Source organism: Spea bombifrons, chromosome 5 (genome assembly GCF_027358695.1).
Source record: "Spea bombifrons isolate aSpeBom1 chromosome 5, aSpeBom1.2.pri, whole genome shotgun sequence".
NCBI lineage: Eukaryota > Metazoa > Chordata > Amphibia > Anura > Pelobatidae > Spea > Spea bombifrons.
In genome coordinates, this window is record NC_071091.1 from 14,204,593 (window position 1) to 14,223,993 (window position 19,401).

Consider the following 19,401-nt stretch of genomic DNA (forward strand, 5'->3'; position numbering starts at 1 on the left):
GAGGAATGTAGAAAGCTTTTTGATTTCTTCTTTAATGCTCGAGATAGAGGCTCTGACTCATCGTGGTAGCAGACCGGATGCCAACAACTTCTACATGCATACCAGCAATCCACATAGTATGATTTATCCGGAAAAAGTTATTGCATTCGGATAAAGTTCAGATAAAAAAAATGGACTTTATTTTTTATATTTCAATAAAATATTTTGAGAATAATTTTCTCACTCAGACTTTTCCCCTCTAGAAGAAATAATGTATCTTGCAGCTATTAAAATCCATTCTAATGTACTGGGTTTTTTTTTTAACCTTTTTAATGCTGAAGTATTTGTATTGCCACACGGGATGGCAACTTAACCCCAGTTTCTACTAGGGACACGGTGAATCTGATATAGTATATTTTAAATGTACAGAAGTGTTACAAAAATGTCATAAAACCAATCATCCTCCTAAATTTAGCATAGCATCCTTCCCTAGTGGCTAATACCTTGGGGGGCTGGCAGTATACAGCTTTGGGGAGGCAGGTCTAGTCAAGTGGCCCTGTTATAAAGCAGCAGAAAACATGTGTCATGGAACATGCTTACTTACTTACTTAGCTCATTCTATCTGGACCTGTCCAAAATATATAGTGTACTAAAGGAGCACAAAAAAGACCCAGTCGGGATGTAAATGGTGCTTTAAGCCTGGTGGCTATATGTGGTACTGCAAGTAGAACACACAAAAAGCTTCAGTTAGTGGTCTTAAATCAGAGCATCCCAGCAGTCCCACTACCCTCTTTCCCAGCCCACTCTTGCTCAGATGTTCCTTTCTCAGTAGTTCATGACATCACAGGTTTTTTTTTAATCATATGCTCAAGATAATGGATGTTGACAAATTTGGATCTTTTGCAAAGTATTAGCGCTAGTTCACATTTGTTATAAAATGTTAAAATATTGCAATTAGAAATGAATTTGCATGGAATGGCATTTGTTGGCATGGTATGGCTTTCCCTGCAAGCCAGGACAAAGAACTTAACCATTGATTATATTGCACTAAACCTTCAGTTACGTGGTGCTTATTGAATGTTCTCTCCTCTTGGCTGAGTTTGCATTAAAGTATTGTACGTGGCAGAGTTTGCTATTTAAATGTATTCTTTGTGTGTTCTGATAGCCTGAAGCTTCTGATCATGCAACAGTCCTAATAGAGTTTGCAGTGTTTGATAAATAAGATACGCTTTGAAAAAGTCCTCAAAATGCAGAACTATTCTGCATGATTTGTGACGGTTTTTAGACTGTGGCATGAATGAGTCATTTCTCTAGTTTTTTTATATATATTTTTTATATTTTAGTTCTGGAAAAAGGCAGTCAGTTACCACACCCTGCCAACTCAGAGTAATGTGACTCTGGTGTCAGTAATTTGAAATAAAGGGCTGTTGTGTATTAAGTGATCAATTAAAAAGATGTTAATACAATCTAAAGTAGACATGGATACCACATGCCCCGTGATATTATGAGACCAAAATAAGAGGTGCTGAACATAGGATCCTGTGTTCATCATGTGCTTTGTTACATATGTTTCCCTCTTTTGCATTTACTATAAGCTGAAGAATGATTATAATATAATATAAATAATATTCCCAAAGAATTCTCATGTATTTTTTAATTTATGCACAAATAAGTGCAATGGATTAGCCCAATTGTAAAAATGTGCGCCTTATAACAATGAATGCTAATCATATAAAACTGGGACAAAAATGTAAATTACCCAATTCTGTGTATTTTTTCGACGTAGGCTTTGTTTATGAAAGAGAGAGTTTGCAGTAGAGGCTTCAAAGGAGTTGTACTTTCACTATTCACTATGCATTAAGAAGAACAATTCCCCAGAATGGGATATGTGGGCCTTGCATAATGCACGGTTGAGTAGATTATTACTTTCAAGAACTCTCCCATGTTACCATAACTCCCAACAATCCTGTTTTCTGTGGGATACCTTTTTGGGCAGTTGAGATCATGAGCAGTGAAATATCCAGGCTTAAGCCAACTAGGCATATGGCAGCAGGTCATGGGGACAGTAGTCCCCCCACCCACTGCAAAACCTTCTTGAACAATCAAGACCCCCCCCCACTGCACAATGGGCCGGTAAAATGGGAGATCATTGATCTCTCCAACCTGCCTACTTACGCGAAAGAGGCTGGGAGCGCTGCCCTGGGTTAAACCTATGGCAGCACCCAAGAGAATTGCACCACTGATCAAAAAACATGTAGGGGAGATGCATTGATCTCCCTTGACAGACCTAGGGAGCTGTTGCAGCTCCTCTGTGGACACTTTGGATGTTCTGAATCTGAGCGCATTAAGGAAGGCTGTTCCAGTATGGCGGATGTTTGGTCCTGCCTGACCACACTCGCCTCTGGAACTGACACCTCTCCACTTCTTGCCACCACCACACCAACTGATTTTGGCACCTGAACTAATGGGGGCTGTGCTAGAGAAATTTGGTTGGAGCCATCATAATCTATAGTGAAAACTGTGAGTGGAATCTGTATCTCTCCTTCCAATCCCATCTCTGATAAACCAACTCCTTCATGTTTTAACCATTTTTTTAGCATAGTTAATTTATACATAACTCCTATAATGATGGCTCTTCAGCATCAGCAATAGACAGACACAATTTAAAGGTTTTCAATAATACTAACTACAGCTTAATATGAATAAATACACTTAGAATTAAGAAAAATAGTTTTTTTCTCACGCCTACCATGGCTTTTCAGTTTCTACATCTATACTCATTTACCATCATTCCCAAGCAGAAGCTGGTCTGTTTATAAGAAAATACTTCAGACAATACAACTAATCCGTACTTTTATACTTCTTTAGCATTACTATAACATAAAGCAAGCCATGCTTAAGATTATAGGGTGGTTATACTGTCTATTACTGAAATGCAGAAGACTGATTGGCATTAGCCGAGGTAGCCAGGAACGCCTGAGTAATCAGAATTGGTTTTGTCTCATAATGTTGTCCTGTTAGATGAAGTCTTGTGCATCCAAGTCTCGTCTGTTACTGATTTGAAATACGCAAGTATACGAGTATTTAAATGGAAATTCTGTCATTCAGCACTAACGGTGTGCGCTATGGAACACAGGTTATAACTATTAATATCAATACCTCCTATGACATCATGAAATATTTACCTCTCCAACATTAAATTTCCACTCAAAGGCATGATTACAGCCAGAGTAAATAAAGCCAGGCGAAACATGTTATTGCCATAGTAACCTAGTTGTACACATGAGGTTAAGAGGACGTTATTTATATACCATAAGCCTGTCACATAGATTGTGAAATACATACAGCAATTTTGTGTGGTTTGCTTTTGTGTATGTGCTGACGACCCAAAAAAATTATACGGTAATACACTCAGCTCCATTAAGAACTTTGGTGGTTTCCTTGGCTTCTCTGAGCACATGGGTGCAAATTGTATTTTACTAAAGATTTACATCAAAGAAACACCTACATCACAGGCCTTAAAACCTAAAGCAAACAAAAAAATGAAAACAGGGGACATTAGTGTTGGCGATCTTACATTTATCCAGCCCATTTTTTGTGCCAGCACAGTCTTGGTATCCTTACCATTACATAAAATAAACTATGTGAAAACCCATAATTCTAAAGTCTCTGACAATGGCAGCCCTTGGCATGATCTACTGCCTCAAAGAAGCTGATCAATAATTTGCCCACTGCTAGCCACCTCCTGGGCTACTTTAAGACAGAGCTTTTGATATCAGTCACATAGCTTCTGCAACGACAACTAGACTCACTCAATCCTCTCTATATATGAACAGCAGATGATCTTGGTTGGCAGGGGCATAATGTAGGGACCCCTAGGTCCTTGGTGCACAAGAGGATGTACCATTTGATCTGCTACTAGTTCATCTTGCAATTATTTATAACCAGCCATGTGCAAGATGTTTGTTATCATATAAACAGATTATTTATCTTTTAAATATACACCTATAATATAATGGCACTGCGTTCTAATGTCACATGTGAAATGACATATTCAGAGGCCCAGGCATTTAGATCCACAATAGGGTAAATAAGAGACAAAAGGGCAGAAGTTTTGTGCGCCTCTGTTGGTAATGATGGGCCCTGGGCAAGGGAGCCTATGCAAACTAGTCAAATGCTACAAATCAAACAATATACTGACTATAATTATAGAGAAATTAATGAATGATTATATAATTATACATTTTAATATTTACGCTTTTATTTTTCAGCTGTATGACGGACCTAATGACCAAGCTCCACTAATTGGAACATATTGTGGCAAAAGTTTGCCCCCTTCGGGAAATACGAACAGTTCAAATCTCCATGTGGTTTTCCATTCAGATGAAACAACTGTCAGAAATGGGTTTCAGATCCTGTGGTATATGAATGGTAAGGTACAGTTTATATATACTTATTATCATCAAGCAGGATTGGACACAAACGTGGAACTAGGATGCCAATTAAAGAAAAATAAAATAAAAAAATATGTACAGTTTAAAAGCATATAAATAGTATTAACATATTAATTGGGCTAAACACTCAATTTGTAACTACAAATTGCCTTAGAACGCACTTCAGGTATGAAAGAAAATTAGTTTGTGTCCTGCTACTTCAAGCAGCAATGATCAACAGCACAAAAAGTGTTGCGGTCTATTTACTGTGCTTCATTAATTTTATATTGTGTTGATGCTTGAGAGCCCAATAGTTGTTCCATTACAGCTATGGCTCTGGTCTAGATGAACAAGACCAAGGTCTAAATGGCCTGGTTCAGTTCCCAAACACAAAGGAGTGCAAAGGGTAATTGTGCAGAAATAAAGGGTGTCAACGTTGGCTTGGAACTGAGGAAGTGCTTGTGTGTCTTCACTGATTGTATGACTGGAGCCACTGATTGTACTGACTGGAGCCAGAGAATGCCACTGCTCTTCAGACGAGCTCTCCATGAAGAAGATGACAGATGATTGGAGGGACATCTACTGAATTGTGGGTCTGGGGGGTGCTGGAGCCATTGCACTGGGTCAGGCCTAAGACTGTAACGCCCATAAATATGCCGTTGACAGCTATATCTCCCAACTATACGCTTTAAGAGCAAAAGTCACCCTTTGAGATTTAAATCACTATGTCTCTCTTCCCTCCTCTGATGCCTGTCTTTTCTTAAAATGTTTGAAAGACGTGAGTCTATCACAATGTTCTGCAGACCTAAAAGTTAAAAAGTCTCTGTTCTCTAGCCATGCCTTAAACTATATCCCCTAAAAGGAAATTCTAACATTGGGAGGTATGTGCAGGAGAAGGACTCAATATATAGGTTAGATGACCCTCATAGACAAATGTGCCCCATAGGCTAATAAGAGGCCCTAAGCAACAGCCTGCATTATTCATACAATGTTTACAAAAAGCATGATTTAATGAAAACCATTCTTTTTATGTTCCTTTTTGAAACATTTCTGTAGTCTGTGTTTTCATTTTGCGGTGAACGCCCCACAATCAGCCCTTTTAGAGGATAGCCAAATTGTGTATATCTGTGAGTTAGAAAGTGCTTATTACTGTTAGACCCTAAAAACTGTACTTTGTGAAGCTGTTGAAGGCCCACATGAAATGAATGACTCATAGATTTGTACAATCTGTGGTGATTGCTGACATTTTTGTGTAAAGCGGTGGAATGGGAGGTTTTTTGGAAACCTTCTGTTTATTGATGGGTTGCTAAGCGCCTGGGCCAGACTTTTTATATAATTTCCCCCTGGGGATCCTTGTACATTTTTGTAACGCTGTACTATGTAGCAGTAATTTCCCGAAATACATTTTCTGACTCAGAAAACCCTTTCCTTTTTTTGCATTCATATTATATTATATTATAGTTTTAAGCAAAGTCTGACGTTAAAGAAAGTCCTAAAATTTGGAATCATTAACCACTCATCATAAACATTCAGTGCATTAACGCAATGTTATCCAACCTATTAATGTGTATGAGGCTTTTGGAAAGACCACCTACCTTGACAATGTAACAATATGGGTTGTTGGATAAGGGTCATAACTCTTACTATTGCTGGACAATGCCTCACATCATGCTTAGGCATATTTTGAAAACGCATTCTAGGGGTTTTTAATATAGAAAAGTCTATGATTCCAAAAAGTTATGTACAGTGAAAGAATTGTACGCTGTATTTGGTCTAAAGAATAAAATGTATTTAGAAAGTGTAAGTGACAATAAAAACATATAAGGTATATATATATATATCGTCCCACTTTATCGTCCCACTTTCATTATCCATTCTATATTATTCATAGAGGTTAGTCAATAACATTATTTGTTTAGCTCTGGATTTTAAAACTTAACTATTTAAATCAAAAACAAAATTATTTTTAAATAAGTCAAGGGGACAATTCCGAGGGTACTAATAAATAGGAAACAAAGCCTCAGATTGGGGACTGTCCCTTGAAACAGAGATACCTGGTCACCCTAATTTAGCCAGCACTCAACTAAGACAAATTCATTTTTTTAGAGACTAGGGGTGATGGGAGTTGCTATCTAATATCATCTGGATGACTAGAGGTAGCTGAGTTTTACTTTGCTTTACAAAATAAAATCAGTATGCTGAGTCTCATTGGAGAGATATACTTTATTGGTGTTTATTTAATACAAACCAGGAGCGCTCACAGGTATCACCGCACTTAGCTCTGCCGATTGGCATCACAGTTGTTTGCTAAGCAGTAAAATGCTTTACAGTGTCAGACTGACCCTGAAACAGCCCTTTCATGTGAGCCAAATATCCTTCCTATCATTATGTTGTTCTGTATCGTGCCAAGAAGTCTGACTCATCAACATTGTGTATTTCAAATTTTAGACATTTTGATGTCTAGAGACATCTACCAGGTTTCTCGGGAAAACATAATTCATTAGCATCTATTATTCAGCTGCCCGCTTGTTAATTAAGAGAGTCCCATTGGGAGAAAGGCGCTATATAAATACTGGTTAGTTATTATTATTATTATTATTAGGGCAGTCATCATAGTGCAGAAATTCACAGATAAAGTGGCAGTTTAACTCTTTCAGTTCCTGGGACCAGGATCAGTATGCGGGGGGGGAAATGCATGACATGTCGCCTGGATTCTTGAAGGTGCTGTTCCACTATTTGAGCTTTTTAGTGCATTGAGCAAATTCATCTTGGTAGATCTGCTATTTCAGCTGAAGGTTTATTTGCAATAAACAGAGAAATGTTTTAGAAACCCCTTAAGTTTCTATAGCAACAGCCTATAAATGCCTGCTTTTGTGGCATATGACAAGTAAGCATTTCACAAAAAAAATATAAGGGAGGCAAAATTCTACATGATGAAATAGCTATTTCTGGAAAGAGGTGGGAATGATCTTTTCTAAGGTTCCATTTAGTTTTAAACGTGCTAAATTCAGCAGAGTAGCCACAAAAGCACCTTAAATTTCAACTCATGTTTGACTACTTACAGCTTTACCTAAAATTAGGGTGACCCGTTGTCTTCTCATGGAGAAAGGCTAGATGTTGATTTATAGGGTATTGAAAAGAAGGTAATGTGGGAAATTATTTACATTCGTGTAGTAGGCGTCCAGAGTGCACTCCATTAAGGAAACAGCAGAAAGCGGGATGACTCCTCATTTTTTCCACTGTACTATTCCAAAGGGGGATCATTTGCTCATAATAACTGCCGATTTACACCACATACTGCCTACTGCTTCTGGAAATATAAGTAGGCTCTGCTGGAATTTAGTATGACTAAGAAAGACAATAGTGGTTTGTTTTAGATGTGCATGAGAAACATTATAAAGAATGCTTTATAAAGTTCCCCTAACCCCCTGAGAACTAGAGGGTACCAAAAACTGCAATGGTAATAGCCAAAAATCAGTAACATGAGTCAAATTGCTGAAAAAGGTTAATACTGGTTCTGATAGAAAGATGTGAGAACACACAGTGCATCGCAGTTTGTTGTATCTACAGACCCCTGTCCACTGCCAAAAAGCACCTACAAGGGGCACACGAGCAAATAAACTGGACCACGGAGCAATGGAAGAAGGTGGTAAAATAACATAACAGTACTTATTTGTTCAAAGGGTTCCATGGAAAGATGCCACATTTTTATGGTGACCAAGACAAGTTAAATAAAATCTGAAATTATTTTTAATGATTTGCAGCAGTCTCCTTCATTATTCAATTGTCAAATCAGTTGGAAACACATTACAGACCTCTCTTGTACTCATACGCACTCAAAGAGTAAATGAATACATCATCACACACGCCTTTCCTATATAAAGTATTATACCAAGTAGAATTTGTATTGTATCAGTGAAGCATGCACCCATTATTCTCATGTCACTTTGCAGTGTCCGGGCAGACAGTGACGTGTATGTCTTGCTTTCTAATTCATGTAAACACTAAAACAATTTTCTATTATTTCCTTAGGATGTGGTGGCGAATTATCCGGTCCAAATGGCTCCTTTAACAGTCCTGGGTACCCAATGAAATACCCCGATAATCGAGAATGTGTTTGGTACATACAGACATCTCCAGGAAGCAGCATCCAAATCACAATTATGGAGTTCAGTATAGAGTTTCATTCAACGTGTAATTACGATGTGCTGGAGGTAGGACATACAATTTTACAATTTGAATAAACATTGATTTCTGCTGTGATTACAGTGAGTTTTGCCATCCAAACAGTATTTAGCACAGTCAGGAGAATAAATTACATCCACATTCCAGAAGTTACGATTGCTAAGAAATGTGTAGACTGCAAGATAAAAAAAAGAAGAGTTGAGATCCCAATAAGTATATAGTTTAACATGCAGCAGATACAATGTCACGTAGCGTATGCTATTGCAGGGTTTTTTTCTTTGTTGTTCATCTTCATTTAACTGCTGACTGGGAGCCCCACATGGTAGGTTATCATCAGCACTGATTTTAGGGGGTTAAAACAGGTTGGTTCCCTTAGACACTTTGCCATTAAGAGTAATGGATGGCTTCCCGCGAGCACTGTGGTTGACTTAAGTGTAACAGTAATATTGCGCGCACCTTTTTACGTAACACAATAAGCTGGAAACTTGGGCTCATAGTACGCCGAGTGATAGATCATCCACGGCAGGAATCACCATGCTTCAAGACATTGAGCTGGCTGCATTTTGAAAGAGTTTAGGTAGTTGTCTTTAAACTATTTTCCAGTCGATTACTAGTGAAAATGTGCCACTGTGTTATCATTCTTCACTAAAATAAGGTAAAGGAGTTGATTGACACCTCTCTGATGCCATAATGAAAAATAATTAGTTGCAATTTAGTTATGGTATTGAAGGGATAAAAGTGGAATGTGGCCAAAAACAGGTGGATTGGTCAAAATGGTAGCCTGTAGTCCACAGAGGCAAAACGAGCAGCAGTACCCAAGCATTTTTCAGGGGCTCACAGCAGCGGCCTGTTTTTTAAAGTATTTACTTAGTACACCTCCAAGTTAGAGGCCAGGCATGGGCTTCTCCCAGTGAGGATTTAAGTTCGCAGGAGCTGTGCTGTGTGTGAGTTAACATGTGCACAGATGGGCCAAAAGATTCACATTACTCCTGAACATCAACATTAAGTATCTTCTCTGCTTGCAGGAGTCACACGGGTATAATAACAACGCACTTGAGTGGAAATCTGTGGTTTGTTAGGACTCCTCGTCTGTGTACCATTACTTACTGCCACGTTTAAGCAGAGGAGGGGGGTTCATGCCGTACTTGTTACACACAGGACAGAGTTATCAATATGCTGACCATGCACTAGCCTTCTGGCGCTAACTATGATAACAACTAATGTATTATTATGTACTTTGCTGGCACAGCAGATTATAGGGCTATACTGTAATGTTGTTACTCGATACTATTACTCTCGGTATAAGGTAGAAGTGTGTTTTGTAAGTAATTATATATGTGTATAGTGTTTTTTTTTTTTTTTTTTTAAATCACTAAACAACTTTTTGCCGTCTCACGTAAATCAACCCCTTTTATCGCTCTCAGAACTTTGGAATGCTGATGTGAACCTAACAATAAATGGGACTGACAAGGCAGAAGCAGATGGGGAAAACAGATTAAACCTCTGGCTTCAAAACACCGAATCATTTCAGAACACAGAAACTATATTTAATATACAGTAACGCTCGTTAAGGTTTTCTAGGTAGTACTCATTTACTGCATCAGCTTATTTCCTAAGTGACACATTACCTTTTGTGCTGACTATAAATCTATTCAAATATTAACCCTCCAACAGTTCTGGTTGATTCTGTTCTACTCACGTGTAAATGATTACAAACTATTGGGTTTGATAACACTAAAGAGCCATTACCATACATAACATTTTATAAATTAGCTGAGCCTAAGACTTCATAGAAATATTAACACTGTGAAGATTTTGTGTAGTCATATCACCTGTTGCTGATGTAACAATTTCTACCCAGTTTTAATGAAAGTTCTTATTAGAACTTTTTGGCTCCAACAGTCACTTTAAGGCTAAAGCCACAAAAATCAGAGACCACCCTCATAGATTGGACCACTTTAGAGAAATTGCCCTCACTTTTCGACAGTGTCACTAAGTCACACCAGCAAGCAAATAATGGAGGTGAAGCATTAAACTTGATGTTATGAATTCCAGATGCAAATGCATTTCCCCGATCAATTTGATAGCAGAAAGAGAATGAAAAAGTGAAACACATAGCCCAATATACTGAATTAATTACAAATAAGTAGGACTCACAGGAAAGCCTTTCCTTATCTGTGACCAAAAAAGGAAAGTATATGCTTCTTTCAGGAAGACCCAAGAGACTGGAAGTGATATCACTTAATATGGTGGAAAAACAGGAAGTACCCTCATATTATGATAAACAAATATTGTGTGTACCTGACTCAGTCACGTTTATGCATAGAAGTGACCGCAGCAGTATATGTATTTTCTCCTTACAATGGGTCGGTTTTAGGGTCACTAATGTCCCATGACTCCTGGGGTTTATGCATGCTTAGCGCCACGTGTTGATCCTTAACATAGAACACAATAAAGTGTCTCAATCAAGTTGTCAGGAGTAAAGAGTTTTGTCTGCAAAACGCTGGCTTTTTGAGCGTAAAGCAAGACTTAGCTGACATGCATTAGCTTAGTTCAAGTTTATTTCAAATACTTTGTATTTTATGACATTCCACAGAAATGTATTATTGTCTTGTGGGAAGGTCTAAATATCTAATAATGACTGCTACGTATATCACAGAATATACACCAATGCATGTTATAGTCCGCTTGAATGGAAATATATACGTATATAATATTTAATGAACAACATTTAATGTCTGTCTGTATTATGTACTGATTTCACTCATTAAATAGGGCTATGTGCTATGTCAGAAAAATTGGAATGTATAACAAAGGGTTAAAAATGATATTATTTATCAATCAAGGATTAGAAGCAGTTGTCACATAGAGAAATGATCCTTCTGATAACAAGCCTTTCTATGTATGCTTTTATTCATTAAAGAGGTATGTGGCTGGAGAATTTGTAGGAGAGCTGAAGCTTTATCTCGCTAACGTCACTATACATTATGAAGGGCCATCCCCAGTGAGCCTCTACTGCAAGAATAGCTTGAATGGCCCTGTATAATGCATATTTCAATCAATGGGATTCCTCAAGCCATCTCACTAATTGAACTTACTCTCATATATCATGATGTATGTATAAATGTGTGTATATATATATATATATATAAAATTACCATTAATACAGTGAGTGACACATCCACCATTTAGTTATAGTAATAAATGCACGTATGTAAATGTGGTGGTATGGGATGTGCACATTATCATGGAATTATAACGTTTACTGACAATTTATCTTCTAATAGCATCCCATATCCTTTGAAACCAAAGAAAACAATTCAGGTTTTATCCTGCAATCTCCAAAATTGTACTCACTGGGTGGATGTCCCAAGATAATACTACATTAGGCTGGGCATCCTGTTATGAAGATTGGGTATGAATCATGAGCAAAACAAAAAAGACGGGCAACTGTAGAGCTCATTGTATTTTTTCAATGCTTTTGTATTTACTGACATTTTTATTCATTAAAAAAATAATGGCTATTGATATAGGCAAAAATACATATTGAAGTTGTAGAGGCTAATACAGTGAGGGAATTTAAACATGCATGGGGTAGGCATTTGGCTATATTGAATCTACAATTAAGGAAAAATGGGGAGCCTAGATGGGCCGAAACGTTCTTATCTGATGTCAAATACTGTGTTTCTAAGAAGCCAGGTATATGTATATAAAAGTGATGTGGATCATCCAGGATTAAATTACACATTTCCAAACTCAAGTTCATCCATTCTATTCAAAGTTTCAGCGTGTATTTGTTATAACATCTCAATCATTTCAGATTTATGGTGGACATGACTTATCCTCCCCAAGACTAGCTCAATTATGTGCACCTCGACTTCCAGGGAATCCACTGCAAGTCTCTAGTACCGGCAATGTAGTCACAGTTCGATTCAAGAGCGACGCATACGTCAGTGGCAGAGGATTTAATGCAACTTGGCGTGAAATTCCTGGAGGTATTTTGACTTTTCTATTATTATAGACAGAGGAAGCTGTTGGCATATTGACGATACTGGAATGTTACTGCCGCATTCTTCTATCAGGCATTGGGAAATGTATCTGTACTTACAGTCACATTGTGTTGTGTCAATGTTCAGGTTGTGGAGGAGTGGTTCAGGCATCGAGTGGGGAGATCCATTCTCCAAACTATCCAAGGCCTTATGATGACAACACAGAATGCTCCTGGCTTATCCGAGTTGACAGCGGACACCGAGTCACCCTCAACTTCACAGACTTTGATATTGAATCTCATAGATCATGCAATTATGATTCTGTTTCTGTAAGTAGTTAAGGCCATTGCTTTATTTGTATCTTTAATTAAGTATGCTTTACATACATTCTCATCTCTTGTTTCCATGATTTAGGCATTTGTTAGGCATATTTTAGATAATTGTTTAAACGGATTCCAAGAATCATCTTAAACTACAGTATTTATTATAAGGAACATTTATCCTGAGTATTCTCTTACTCCTTAACATCCTTAAAGTCCTTAATATGATCATGAGAATACAATATTGCATAGAAATTACATAAAAACAAGTCAGTTACGAGAAGTTTCAAACTATATAAAATATATGAGCAACATTAGAGATAAAGTAAAATATAACTCAAACATAGTTGTTGATATATGTAATGTGTTCCTTAGTCCCTAGTCTAGGCTTCCTGGCCCAGCTCCTCCATTTTTACTCCACATTGAAAAGTGGGGTTGGTGACATTAACCCGCAAATGTCCCTGGGGAAAAAACTTGGGCATTATTCTGAAATAATAAACTAGGCCTTAACACTGACGTGTGTGATTCAGTGAACAACAACTGACTCCACTCGATTAGAAGGAATATAAAAATATCTGGTTATGTCTTTATTTTTATGATATAATAGCATTATTGTTATGATTATTGCCATTTCTGTAAATGCCAGAGACAAAGACACTACTCTGCTATCAATATCCATTTTGTCTATTGAAATCAACTGCGATTCAGCCCTGTGTTCGTGTGTTAAAGGCACGGGAAGCCACACATGAAACAATGTGTCTCTGAAATGGGAAACGTGCGTGTATTCCAGTGTCTGCATTCTAAAGCGAGTGTGTGTTACAGAAAGGCCAGTCCAAAACTGTTAACTTCATTCATGAATCTCTCTTAAATGGCTATTCTATTGGGATAGACAAAGGTCCTTTTTAAATTGTACATTGATTTCTAAACTACAGACCGTTTCTGGTAAAAAAAAAAAAAAAAAATCTAAGGAAAAAGGGCAATGTATTTTAGAAGCATCTATTATCTTCAGAGATGGCATTTGAGCTGCGCTGGAGAAACTTTTATTAAATTATCATGTGTTGTGAGTGGTCCACAGATTTAAGGTATGGCAGCTGACTGGTGGGCCACTGCATGAATTTTTGGGGGGGATCAGTTTGGAAAGCCATGGCTAGCTCTGTATCCCCTTGGTTAGTACTTCCATATACAAGGGGATGAGAAGACACCAAGAGCCACTCAGTGGCTCTAAATAGTGTTCATCCAAAAACATTTTGGATGCAGCTTCCCCACGCTACAAGAGGCCCCTGCTTTGTGTTATGCCTTATACAGGACCCTGTGATGAAAACCTCTAGGGTCCCCATGTCCTTCCCGTGAAAGGAAGCCTTATCTCATAGTAACTCAGCTCAACACCAAAAGTTATCCCTGTTCTGTGTGACTGTGTGCATGCTGTGAGGATGGGAAAACATGTTTCGAAGTTCTTATGGCTGATTCCTAGCTGTAGAAACGTGTTTGCAGATTATAATGCACACATATGCAAGGAAATCTGGACAGCCTTTCACTTCCCCTGTTATGGGAGACTTCCACGTTTTTCTTGCTAATCTGTGTCAGTTGGGAAGACCCTGTGGTTTCCTGCGGGGACTCCTTTCCTTTCTACATCCCTTTATAGTAGGAAAACTCTTGTAATGGGATACATTTTGGTAGATATGGAATGTTTGAGTTAAATTTCCTTATATCCAAATTCAGAATGTTCCTGAATACCCGCAAAACTTAACGACAATAATAGCATATGTAGACTTTTTTGTATTACTTTGTATTACTTTATAGATAGACAAATGTGAAAAATAAGAGAAATTGCATAATCTGGGGCATAATAATTCCGTAGTGCATTATGCATTATTTTATAGAATCTCATATGGTGTCGGGCTTAGTTATTTTTATTGTTTCAGTTTAACATTGCTAGCTGGTAATATATTACATTTATTGTTATCATTTTTTGCTTTTACCAGTTTTAAAATGTGATAATCTAATACCATGGAAAGTAGCAGGGGCGGACAAATAATATTTATTCCCCACATTAATAGCAGGAGTGAACAAGAGACATGTGGATGTTCAATATAATATGAAGCATGGTTTTATTAATTATGTTTCTGCAAACTTATTTTAATGCATATTGTGTTTTACTGGATGCATATTAGAGAAGACAGTCTTTAGCTATCAGAGTTAGAAAATGAGACTTCTATCTCGCAGCAGGGAGGATACCATAGTAAGCTTCTTCGATATGCCCAGTAGAGCTCTGATCCTAGGAACTGGGACCTTGGCTCCAATTGAAATCAATAAGAGTAGCAGCAGAGAACATGTATGCTATCTGAACACTGATGGTTGCTTCCACACATGCGATTGACTGTTGCTTCAGTGACTTCAGTGTAAGTCAGTGATGGGCAACCTTTTTGGCGTGGTGTGTCAAAAATCGGCAAAAAATCGAGCATAACTCGCTTGGTGTGTCACTTCGACAAAAAAACATAATTTTGCGCAATTTATAGTTTAAACTACAAAAATGTATAATTGTAGGGCTGAAACAACGAATCGATAAAATCGATAATAATCGATAACGGAAATCGTTGTCGACGATTTCCGTTATCGATTAATCGAGTGATCGATTCGTTGTTGGAGCACTCGGCTCCTTTTACTTACCTCCGCGAGCGTTCCCCGCTTCTGCTACACGCTCTGCAGTCTCCGCCTTCTTTTAACTACGTGACGGATGTGACGCGTTCCGGAGGTAAGTATTCTTCATGTCTATGTGCACAGATCGCACAGAGCGAATCGCTCTGTGCATATGGAGCCACTCGCACAGAGCGATTCGCTCTGTGCGAGTGGCTCCATTCACACAGAGCGGTTCGCTCTGTGCGAGTGGCTCCATTCGCACAGAGCGGTTCGCGGGGGTGGGGGTCCACGGCGGGGTGGGGGTGGGGTTTCAGGGGATGCAGGGCAGGGTGTGAGTGGGGGTGCAGGGCAGAGTGGGGGTGGGGGGTGCAGGGCAGGAGACTGGGTGCAGGGCAGAGTGGGCGTGGGGATGCAGGGTGTGAGTGTGGGTGCAGGGCAGAGTGGGAGACTGGGTGCAGGGCAGAGTGGGGGTGGGGATGCAGGGCAGGATGTGAGTGTGGGTGCAGGGCAGAGTGGGTGCAGGGCAGAGTGTGAGTGTGGGGGCAGGGCAGAATGTGGGGGCAGGGCTGGGTGCAGGGCAGAGTTGGAGACTGGGTGCAGGGGCACAGTGCAAAGTGCTGGGTGCAAAGTGCCAGTGCTGGGTGCAAAGTGCCAGGGCTGGCTGCAAAGTGCCAGGGCTGGGTGCAAAGTGCTGGGTGCAAAGTGCCAGGGCTGGGGCAAAGTGCTGGATGCAAAGTGCCAGGGCTGGGGCAAAGTGCTGGATGCAAAGTGCCAGGGCTGGGGCAAAGTGCTGGGTGCAAAGTGCTGGGTGCAAAGTGCTGGGTGCAAAGTGCCAGGGCTGGGTGCAAAGTGCTGGGGGCAAAGTGCTGGGTGGAAAGTGCAAAGTGCTGGGGCAAAGTGCTGGGTGCAAAGTGCTGGGTGCAAAGTGCCAGGGCTGGGGCAAAGTTTCTTGAACAGTAATAGTCCACCTCTTTTCAGAATGTTTGGGGTTATTTTGTTTCATAAATATTGTGTTTGGGTTCTTGTACTTTGAAAATATTGTTTTTTATTACATCATAACAAAATAAGAATGTTAATGTAAATTTTAAGTTGTTTTTTAACATCCAGTTCATTAAATTATTTTAAATAAACAAAAAATTTGCATATTGTTTTTTTTTTTATCCAATTAATCGATTAATCGAAAAAATAATCGGCCAACTAATCGATTATTAAAATAATCGTTAGTTGCAGCCCTATATAATTGCAATATATAATTGTATTTAATAAACCAAAAACAAATTACTTAACATACCTGCTTAGTAACTACTCCTTTCAGGAGTCCTGCGGTGGGGGTGCAAGGCCTCTGTCTCCCAGCTCTGCCACTGTATGGAACAGTATAGAGTGATGGGAGTTATGATGTACTTTAGAGCATAATTATATAATGAAAAATACATTGGAAATGGTACAGCATAACACCCATCACTCTCACACACTTACCAATCCACACATATACCAATCCACACATACACCAATCCACACGTATACCAATCCACACATATATACCAATCCACACACATACCAATCCACACACATACACCAATCCACACACACATACCAATCCACACATACACACCAATCCACACACATACACCAATCCACACACATACACCAATCCACACACATACACCAATCCACACACACATACCAATCCACACACACACACCAATCCACACACATACACCAATCCACACACATACCAATCCACACATACCAATCCACACATACCAATCCACACACATACACCAATCCACACACATACACCAATCCACACACATACCAATCCACACACATACCAATCCACACACATACCAATCCACACACACCAATCCACACACATACACCAATCCACACACATACACCAATCCACACATACCAATCCACACATACCAATCCACACACATACACCAATCCACACACATACACCAATCCACACACATACCAATCCACACACACCAATCCACACACATACCAATCCACACACATACCAATCCACACACATACCAATCCACACACATACACCAATCCACACACATACCAATCCACACACATACCAATCCACACACATACCAATCCACACACATACACCAATCCACACACATACCAATCCACACACATACCAATCCACACACATACACCAATCCACACACATACACCAATCCACACACACATACCAATCCACACACATACCAATCCACACACACATACCAATCCACACACACATACCAATCCACACACACATACCAATCCACACACACATGCACCAATCCACACACATACCAATCCACACACATACCAATCCACACACATACACCAATCCACACACATACACCAATCCACTCTCACTGTATGCTTTCCTACCTTTCCTCTTTTCTCCTTACAGCTCCTTTTCCTGCTCTTCGCTCCTCTTCTTCTTCAGTTCTTCTGTCTTCTTCCGAGGGCACGGGGTTCAGAGGGCACGGACAGCGGTGGGCGCGGCTTCAGTGTTGTGCGCCGGGATCTGACAACAAACCCCGGCGCACAACAGCTGTTGCCGCGCGGATCGCAAAGGAGCGGTATCGGAGGTCTTTAACAGACCTCCGGCTCCCTTGAGTGATTTTAAGCCGGGTTCAAGGGAGATCCTTGAACCGGCTTAAAATCACTCAAGGGAGCCGGTGGTCTGTTAAAGACCTCCGATACCGCTCCCTTGCGAGCCTGCTCCTCCAGCGGCGGACATTACTGTCCGTCTCTGGAGGGGTGCCGGGTTGCGGACAAGTTGGCACCCCCCTGATGAGCGGCACCTGGTGCGGACCGCTACCCCCCGCCCCCCGCTAGGTACGCTACTGCACGTCCCGCCCCCCCCCCGTTCCTCCAGCACAGATTCTTTCATCCTCGGCGGCCGTGCAGGAGCCGAGGATGAATCGCATGAAATCCTGCGCGTGTCACCCCAAATGGCGTGACACGCGTGTCATAGATTCGCCATCACTGGTGTAAGTAGTACTGGACATGGACAAGACATTCACGTACTAATGATTCCTTGTCTCAGCAGAGGTAGCCAAGGAAGGAGTTAAATGAAACAAAGGTAAGATGCATTTGAGGCGAAATGGAGCCCAACATGCATTCAAAAATAAAAATACTATTCAGAAGAATCATTGTACAGAGTAGAAAGGACAAAAGTCATCATCACACTTTGTATTCAAGGTCAAAGGCAAACAGGATACGTAATGAACAGGCCAGATCAGATAATCAGAGGTGCCAGAACCACTGAGCCCAGTTCTTAGTGTAAAGCAGGTTTAAATAGCCTGTCCATCAGGTAACAGGTGTAGATGGTCTGCAGTCATGTGCTCCTCAGGAGGGTAGACACTGAGAGGCACCATCTCTCTGGAGGTGAAAGCACTAAATGCACACCGGAAACCAGCCAGGCTGCAGGCCGATCGCAACCCGTGAGGAGGCTGGGTGCCTAAACTAGGCAAAATGTGTTCTGCATGTATGGATTTTAGCAAATGTGCTCCTCTTATACATGATTGCAATACATTGTTGCCCATAAGCAGACATGATTAATATATTAATTGTATTTATTTTCACAGCTTTACGATGGTGAAGACAGTGAAGCACCACTTATACAAGTTTTATGTGGAAGTCAACTTCCCAGTCCTTTAACATCAACTCAAAATACAATGTTTGTCCTGCTAAGATCTGATGGAAGCAGGCAGCATAGAGGATTCAGTGCTCGATTTAGTGAAGGTAAGTTATTCCTCCAGTGTTCGCCGACGCCATTATCCACCCCCCCTCTGTACTTACCTTTAGACAGTCCTGCGGCAAGTCTCCCTGCTCTGCCACGGT

The 19,401-nt window shown here is 40.0% G+C and overlaps 1 protein-coding gene across 1 annotated transcript in view; it reads left to right on the top strand.

The window, feature by feature from the left end:
- Nucleotides 1-19,401, top strand: part of CUBN (cubilin) — an 83,495-nt gene that overhangs the window by 29,622 nt on the left and 34,472 nt on the right. The window contains exons 28-32 of the mRNA XM_053467029.1: nucleotides 4,251-4,410; nucleotides 8,445-8,626; nucleotides 12,418-12,592; nucleotides 12,734-12,915; nucleotides 19,146-19,302. Of these exons, the coding sequence (XP_053323004.1) occupies nucleotides 4,251-4,410; nucleotides 8,445-8,626; nucleotides 12,418-12,592; nucleotides 12,734-12,915; nucleotides 19,146-19,302 (856 nt within the window). The remainder of the gene's footprint in view (nucleotides 1-4,250; nucleotides 4,411-8,444; nucleotides 8,627-12,417; nucleotides 12,593-12,733; nucleotides 12,916-19,145; nucleotides 19,303-19,401) is intronic.